Genomic DNA, 9,534 nt, shown 5'->3' with positions numbered 1-9,534 from the left:
TGAACTCCAAAAGAATTATAAAGAAGACAACAAAAAGTGGGGTATTTTTTTAAACACACATCTCGACTTTTAAATTAAAATTAATTCGGTCAAATAATAACAATCACATCAATAATAAAATTAAATTAAAATTCTCACTATAGCTTTAATTTATTATAGAATTATAAATTGATGTCCCATGAGTTGGACTCATGAACTCAAGTAGAGTCACTGCGCATGGGCATTCAAGTCTAATCAATAATTTATATTTGTGTCACAATATCATATAGAAAAAACATAATTATAAATAACAAACTTTAATGATCATAACATAATCTTTTGTGCATATACTTTGATAGTTAACCTTAAGGACTAACATTGTGGCAATGAATTAAGAATTAATAATTAATTTATTAGAAATGAAAATTTAATAACTGTGTTAAAATTGGACGACCATAGGACCTGTGTGAATCTAGAGGATAACATATATTGTAGGAGATGAATATGATGGACACAGTCCTGGCAACATAAAAGGGGGCAATAAAAGTAGAGGAGAAATTTCTAAAAAAAAAGGAAATATTCAAAAGAAAACCAAGATAAAACTATTATTATTAAAAGATTACAGATACAGGACATGAGCTAAATTACGCGTGGGAACAACACAAAGGGTAAGAGATAGCCTAAAAGGGAAAAGAAGAAAAGATAAAAAGCTTTCCCTTACACGAACACACAGACACACCAAATTGCTGAAAATAAATTATGCATCAAGAAAATGGGATTTTATTGAAATTTTGCAAAGGCACAATAGGATGATGGAACCTACTTCAAAATTTGAACAGGAAGATGTAAATAATATTAAGAGGCTGAGTGTATATATCTTCTATTATATATATATGTGCCTCTGTGTGTATATAAATATTAAGATTCAAAAGTCGAGGAGGATGGAACGTACTTCAAATTTTGCAAACTTTTTATTTTTTTTTTTGCAAAATCTTAAAATATTAAGATTCAAAATCTCTAGAGGAGGATGGAACCTAGCGTATAGATACACAGAACATAGGCACACACCCATTTACATATATATACACATGCCCATTTACACAAAACACACACACCCATTTACACACACATATACATGTATACATAGAACACACACACCCATTTACATGTACAAAGAACACACACACACCCATTTACATATATACATACACACCCATTTACACATAACACACACATACATATATTACTATACACAGAACACCCATTTATTATATAGATATACACACACATATACATAAACACACATACATGAATAATATATACACACGCGCGCAGTTAGTATATAAACACACACACACAACATGGCATAACAGCCTTATGAATATACCCAACATAAATTTCTGAGAACAACAAAGATTTTGTTCACAACAAAAATTCAATAGCAAAGAACACGTCAAAAATTTCTGAGTTCTGGCCGCAGCAACCAGAAACAACAAAAGAAACAATAAATCCAAGAACAAAAAATACATAACAAACATCACATACCTCTAAGATCAGGCCACAGTAGCGAAAACAGAGAGAAATGAGTAAAAACAACCTCCCGATTTCCGACAACGAGCTTCTCGACGCCCAGCTCTCTCTCTTTCTCCATTCCCGATTTCTTCTCTGGTGCGTGCGTTGGGCGTGCGTGAGACGCAGACCCCTGTTCCTGTGCGTCTTCTTCTTCTTTTCTTTCGTTCTTCCAGGTGCGCGGTCTTCTTCTCTCGGAAGGTTACAGACAACGAGCTTCTCGCTGAAAGAGGAAGACGAACAGAGAGAAAGAAAGAGATAGAGAGGGTAGAGAGAGAAAGGGAGAGAGAGAAAGGAAGGGTAGGGAGACAGAGGGTAGACAGGGAAGATGGGCGGGAACACACAAATGAAGGGTGTAATCTCAGCCATTCATCTCAGCTAAATTAATCTCAGCTATCAAAATGTCTATACATTTGAGACATTTCAAAAACCCTATTTCCTTATTATATAGATATTATTTTATTTATTTATTTATTATTATTATTATTATTATTATTATTATAGAATTGAATTATTATTATTATTTATTTATTTATTTATTTATTTATTTTTTCAGATCTTTACAATATGCTTGACCTTTCTTGAGTTGGGAAACGTGATGAGTTGTGGTGGCTTCCATTTGCTAATGGGGTCTTTTTTGTTTGATTTGCTTTGCAGAGTCTTTTGATGCAGTGCCCGCATGTTGCTTAGCATCGTTTGGTTTCGCATAGTCTTGGAATTCCTGATTATAGGTTTGAGTTTTGGTTAGAAATTAAGGAGTGTTTATATACTTTTTGATTGTATTAACCTGCTTTTGTCTTTGTCAAATAGATATTTTTTTTGCAGGATGAATGCAAAACATCATAGCCACCTATTTTTTGATTGTCCTTATTCCCGACAAGTGTTATCCTTCTTTCGTTGTTGAAAAAGTTTGGATGGATGTGGCAATGCGAGACAGGGGTGTTATGGGCAACGATGAGATGGAAAGGTAAGAGCCCTCGGTAGGTAGCTAACCGTTTAGTTTTGCAAGCTTTGGCATATTTCTTATGACTTGATGTTTCAGAGAGGAGTAGTTGGCCTCTTAGCTGGCACACCAGGTACATTATGCTATTTGGGCACAATTGATCACTATCCCCTTATCACTTTAGAGATGTGCTTTGCGACATTTTTGGTGACTTCCTGTTGAATAGGGGCCTCATATTCCTTGATTCCCTATTGGTGATTATAATTAAGGTATCTTTCTAGCTCTTTCCCCCCAACCTCCCTTTCTTTTTCTATCCGTCTTCTTCTTTTCCTTTTTGCCATGTCTATAGCTTGTTGGTAGTTCCACTCAGCCAGATTTCCTCCCTTCATCGAGTCGACCATCCTAGTACCTTAGAGTTTGACAATTTGCTCATACTCCAAACTTCATAGTGGAATGGGCCGAGTTGTCTCAAGTGGTAAGAGGCTTGAGGAATTGACAATTCCCCATCTCCTCAGGGCTATTATATGGCTCTTTTGGTGGTTTATGTCAGGCCTGTTTCCTTCTTCTACAGACTCGGCCCAACAAATTTAGGGGCTTTAGGCAAAAAAATTTGTCGAGGCCTTCTCACTAGTATTATTTTTTTTTATAAAAAAATAAATAATACACCTTTTTACACAAACATTTCGTTTCTTTCTCAAAGTAATTTTCACAAACAGAGCATAGGCATACACTAATATACTAGAATCACTACAAAAAAATTGATTTTTTACGACGATTTTTTTGCGGCGGTTCTAAAAATTGCCGCAAAACATGGTATTTTGCGGCGGTTTCTTTAAAATTTTGCAGCAGGTTCAAAAAACCGTCGCAAAATTCAGTAAAACATGTTTTTTTGCGGCGATTTTTAAAAAACAGTCGCTAAATTTAAAAAATAATTAAATAATAAAAAAATTAAATCCATTTTCGCGGTAGTTTTTGAAAAACGCTAAATTAAAAAAATAAATTTAAATAAAATTAAATAATTAAAAAAAATTCCAGAAAAAATAAATTTAGCGGCGGTTTTTAAAAAATCGCCGCTAAATTAAAAAAAAATTAAATAATTTAAAATTAAAATTAAATTAACATTTGCGGCTGTTTTCAAAAACAGCCGCAAAATTCCAAAAAAATAAATTTAGCAGCAGTTTTTGAAAAACAGTCGCTAAATTTAAAAAAAAAATTTAAAATTAAAATTAAATTAACATTTGCGACAATTTTCAAAAACCACCGCAAAATTCAAAAGAAAATAAATTTAGAAAAATCGACTCTAAATTTAAAAAAATTAAATAATTTAAAATTATAAAAAAAATAAAATAATTCATTAAAAAATTAAATTTAGCGGCGGTTTTCGAAAGCCGCAGCTAAATTGAAAACAAAAACTAAAATTAAAATTAAATAAAAAGCTGAAATATTAAAATTCATTATTTTCATTAAAAAAATTAAATTTTGCTTAAGAAAATAATTAAAAATTAAATAAATATAAAATCTTAAAAATAAATATAAAATTGCATTTAAATTTATAGCAAAATTCATTAAAAATATAATTTAAAAAAATAAAAATAAATTTAAAAATTTTAATATATAAAATTTTAATAATTTTTAAAAAATATATAAAATCTTCTTTTTTTCTTTTTAATCAATTAATTTATTTAATTTAACTCAATTAATTTATTTTTAATTTATTCTGTTATTATTTTAAAAATAATCAATTAATAAATATTTTTAACATATATTAAAAATATAAAATATAATTCTGAAAATTAGTTGTTAGATTAGTGTATAATTTATATATATGCATAGATGTTAAGTATGTCTTCGCAGATCAGGCGGTTCGCGCGCGTGCATGCATAAGCGGTCTTAGGTTCGAAACTTGGGGAGAGTATGGCTGGATTTAATTTCCAGCATCGCCACGTGACGCGCGCACAAGCAGCCATGTGGCGCGTAGGGGCGGGTCGGGGGCGGGGCGGGCTGGCATGTGCGGTCCATAAAAAAATAATATTTTAATTTTTGAAACCGTCGCTAAAATTAAGAATTTAATTTTTTTATTAATTTTAGCGGTGGTTTTGAAATTGCCGCTAAAATTAAAATATTATTATTTTTTAAAATTTAAAAAAAAATTAAAAAAAAATTTAATTTTAACGGCAGTTTTGAAACCGCCGTTAAATATTCCAGAAACCGCCACTAAATGACTTATTTAGCGGCGATTTTTAAAACCGTCGTAAAATTTAAAATTAGCGGTGGTTATTCCAGCGGTTGCTAAAAATCATCGTTAAACGCTCCGTGACGACTGACTTAGCAACCGCCGCTAAATGCAAAAAAAACTGCCACTAAATGTTGATTTTTTTGTAGTGAATCAGTTAATCAAATAACCAAAATGAAAGACAGCAAATCACAACTTCACAACAAATCAAAGCCAAAAACACACTCCCACAAGTACACTTATAAAGCCTCAAAAATAACAAACTGAGAAGTTAAAGCTGAAGAAGAAACTTGTTACCGCAGCGGCGACACCAGCGACCGATGTGACTTTCAAAGCAGGGGCGCTGCTGTCTGGTGCCTTATCGGGGGCCTGGGGATGCGTCTGTAGCTGTAGGCTCACCGATGGGAGAGGTTGTTTCGCTGTTGCTGCTAGGGGTGAGCAGAGTCGGCCCAACAGTCACAATATAATAATACAGATCACAGGTGACAGATGCTGAAGTGAAGCCTAAAGGCTGAAGCAAACAGTGAGTGTACTGTGTGCAGTGACCGTCGAAGCGCGTGCGCGCGAGAGAGAGAGGGGGGGAACGAGGGAAAAATTAGAAAGGGAAAGTGGGTTTTTATGGGATTATGGGAATTGGGATTTGAGAACAATAGTAATGGTAAAAAATTGAGAAATGGAGAAGGGAAAATAAAAGGGTTTATTATGTTTTGTATTTAATTTTTTAATAAAAAATCTATTATTAAATATATATATTATAAATTTTTAAAATTATGGGCCTTTTAATTTTGGGGGCCTTATGCCCCGCATATATGGCTTCATTGTTGGGCCGGCAGTGTTCTTCTATTGAGTCACCAACCTAGTACATTGGAATTTGACAATTTGCTCTTATTTCTACCTTCATAGTGGAATGGGGGTGTTCTTAGCGATGGACGGTCCAAGTTTTGATGGTTCCATTTTTTTGTTTTTCATTCGAGATGTGCTGTGTTTCTCTCTAGGTCTGTATCTTTATCGGGGTGTTCCTGGATGCCATCTTTTTTCTGATGTCCTTCCCCTGTTTACCTGTTTTTTGCCTCATTTGTTTAAAGGCTTGTTTAAGGGTAGTCTGCCGCACCATGCTTGTCCCAAACTTCACCTTGGAGGCACTTTGTGTCCCTAGCTGTGACCAGCTGAGCTGCCACACCATGCTTGAGCAGCGTTTGGTTGTTCTCTTTGTATTGTCTTGTCCGTGGTATATCCCGGCAATTGTTGTAAATCCTTTTGCGCTCATTTTGTTTAATATATTTCTTTTTTACAAAAAAAAAAAAAAAAGTTATGTGCATTAAATCGTTTATTTTTTTGGTGCCAGAAATAAAGTTCACTTTTTTATACAGAAAAAACGTGACTTAAAAAGAGGCAAACACCATTTATGAGAATTTATTTCCCAACGATCCAGTCTCGGTTGATGTAGAAATGACATTAGGGAGGGTTGGAGGCGAGATGCCTTTCTCTCTTGTTCTCATTTATGCATATCCATTCATATTCCCATCTTTTTATCCCTATTCTACATTAGATATATATATATTTTTTAATTTTTCATATTCATTTTCGTTCAATAATGGTTGTTACCAATTAAGTGGATAAATCATTATCCTTAATTATATATTAAATTAAGCATCAAATTTGGTGTTACCAATTGATGGAATCGTTTTCTATTCTTTTATATATTTTCCTTTTAACTATATGAAGCAAAAACACAATCAAGAAAGCTATTTTATTTGGGTTTATAACCTTCAGGTCACATAAAATATTACCATTAAATATCAAGGCTTATCTTATCTAATTAAAACCAAACGAAGAAGCACACAGCCTCCAAGCAGATTAGTTTTTGTAGCACAATTTATGAGAATTTATTTTCAGCTATCGAATCAGAGGATTCAGAAGAACCCATAACTATTCATATTCTTCTCTTTTTGTTCCTGTTTTATTTTGTGTAATATTATTTTCCCCCTTTTTGTTCCACAATGGGTACATTTAATAAATAAATTTCCTGATTTTAATGTGACTCTTAATTTAAAATATTTTATTCTTGTGCTTATACATTCATAACATGGACCACTCCTCTCCACAACATATATATATATATATATATAAAGGGTTTTTAAGTCGAGAAACTAGGGTTCACTAATTAAGAGAATGGTTTTGGATTTTGATGGCTTTCTTGTTGGGGTTGGTTGAATAAGAATTACATAATTGAGAGCCTGCAACCTGACTCATATGGTTGAGGTTGATTTCGATAAAGGATACTGGGGCCAGCCAGCCAGCCATTGACTATACCTATTGTAACCCAACCCAATCATCGGCCCAACACCTTGTTGTGAAATTTTATGAACAATTCGTCGGTCAATTTCCTCCTCCAATCCAATCCAATCCAATCCATGTAAACAATGTCTTGCAGAAATTAAGGAAAGATCAAAAAAGAATATGTTCATCTCCATTCTATACAATAGTCAAGCAAGATCCGGTGGAAAAGCTTCGCGCAACAATGCCCGAGCGTCGGTCATTAACTGAGGGCTCAATCTGAACATCAAAACGCAGAACTCCAACACATTCAGAGCACCATCGCCGTCCAAATCTCCTTCTCCGATCATGCCCTGCAACTCCTCGTCGCTGAAACCTTCCAGCCCAAGAATTCCGGCGTTTCTTCTCAGGCTCTCGCACGTAATCACTCTCTTGTCTCCGTCCTTCAACAACTCGAACCCATTGCAAAGCTCCCTGATCAGGCCTTCCCCTCCCAGCTTCCGGGCCATCGCCGGCAGCATGTCCTGAAACTCCACCGCCTTACGGGCTGCCATTGTTGCCGATGCTGTCAAGAAACTTCAATCGTCGTCAATGGATCGACCACCTCTTCTCGTCTGTGATTAGATGAAGTAATGAATTAATGGGAATGTGGGGTTTATATAGAAGATGAAACGTAATATATAGGTTGGAAGAGTTGGAGTAGGGAGTTCGAGGAAAGAGACGGAAAGGGTGCATGCCAACCAATGCCAGGCAATGAAGCTGCAATTGTTTTTGGTTTTCTTGTTTTTAGGACTTTCATGGAAACTTTCCAAGGTTTTTAATTAGATCGATCGATGGAAAGATATATTATCGACGACGACCGTATGAACACTGGTTTTGGTTTTGCCGACAACTAATCAATGCAGCAGCTATATATATTATCGATCGAATGGCTAAGGATGAAAAGGTCAGAAGTTTCTCCATCTTCCCCTTTTTTATTGCCAGATCATTTTCTCTGAAGTTTCCTTCTCCCATGGAAGATGGAACTTTCAAATTTTGCACAAGAAAGGTATCATACATACATATAAAAATTGCCATGTGTAACGTTCTTCCAGGACATCTCGTGATGCATCTATTCCGTCATTATAGAATATATTAAAGTTGAATATATATATATATATATATAATAGAGTCAGAATTTGCAAATTTTATGTATAATTAAATAACATTTCTAGTTTTATTATTTAGGATTACTGATCTTGCGCCATCTCTCGTTATCTGTGTTCTCGATTTCAATAAAAAAAATAAATTATAAAATTAAAAAAATTACCTAAATAATATAATATTATTATTAACTTATTGTGATCCAACCACTTAATCTGTACTATGAAAACTTTTGATTTTATTACTTCAGCAAATATCATTTTGTTATACTTTTAACTCCTAAACTTCCCAAAATGTCATTTTTTTCAATCCTTATTTAAAATAATTCTATCCATTATTTAATAAATAAACACCATAAATCAAATCAACCCTCTAATATGGATAAAATGAAATTAAGATAGTTGAAATTGTCAAATAAGGGGAGGAAATTTCCTTGAAATTCTTTGTTTTCTTAATCAAGCCGAAATTAGAGATGAAATCTGTCAAATCAAATCAAATCAAATCAAATCACACAATGGATTCCCCAATTGTTGAGCTCTCAAGTATTATGATCGAATTTAAGCATTACTTAGTCTTATATTAATAAATATTTTATTAAAGATGTGAAGTTTGATTCGATTTATAATATCTATCTAGAGTTGGTATGGAGTATTGTTATCTCATTAGCAAAATGGAGTCAAGGGGCCTGGGTCGTGTACCCCCGAAACATAAACAGATTAAGAATTAAAATGAAAAAATCTGTTTTCAAAATTTTAAATAGATAAAAAATCCTTATTTGTCCTAGTTTTTATTTATAAATATGCAAATATAATTTTTATAATTATAAATATAGTAATAAAAAATACCTAGTGTTATCGTAAACGTCAATTTTTTTCTTATCGATCCACATAAATTTTATTATGTGTGTGTGCAATCCTAATCCTTGAAAGTAGTTTTCTATTTGTAGAGGTGTGTAACAAATGATTTAAGCAATTTGAAAAGTATTTTTTATATTAAACTATAATAGATAGTATATCTATCTCTCAAACAACAACCAACTCATCATATATATTTAAATCACTGATCAAATTATAATTTAGACAATTTGATTTATAATTAACAACAACTTAACCAAAAAAAAACTTATATTTAAGATAAAACAACGTAAATAATTAACTATCCCATCTCAATACAAATAGGTAATAATTAATGATAGCAAGAAACATGGATGGATGCTTAATTGATCAAAAAATTAATTATTATACCATGTTAATAAATTAATTCTTATAGTCACTGTCGGGGCCAGTCAGGTTTTGGGCGTTTTATCAAAACTTAAAAATAAAATTGTTAACCCTCCAATACAATAATAGAATTTATTTGCTTAAGGATTAGTCTTTAGCTAGGTTGCATG

At 32.9% G+C, this 9,534-nt stretch overlaps 1 protein-coding gene across 1 annotated transcript; it reads right to left on the bottom strand.

The window, feature by feature from the left end:
- Window positions 1-6,697: 6,697 nt before the first annotated feature.
- On the bottom strand, window positions 6,698-7,796 carry LOC127795368 (calcium-binding protein KIC-like). The gene has a single exon (XM_052326999.1). The coding sequence runs from the start codon at window positions 7,553-7,555 to the stop codon at window positions 7,211-7,213; it is 345 nt and encodes a 114-aa protein (XP_052182959.1). The 5' UTR covers window positions 7,556-7,796; the 3' UTR covers window positions 6,698-7,210.
- Window positions 7,797-9,534: the final 1,738 nt, after the last annotated feature.

The sequence above is a fragment of the Diospyros lotus genome, chromosome 2 (assembly GCF_014633365.1).
Source record: "Diospyros lotus cultivar Yz01 chromosome 2, ASM1463336v1, whole genome shotgun sequence".
NCBI lineage: Eukaryota > Viridiplantae > Streptophyta > Magnoliopsida > Ericales > Ebenaceae > Diospyros > Diospyros lotus.
The sequence above is the reverse complement of the archived record's forward strand: the minus strand, read 5'-3'. Positions and strand labels throughout refer to the sequence as shown.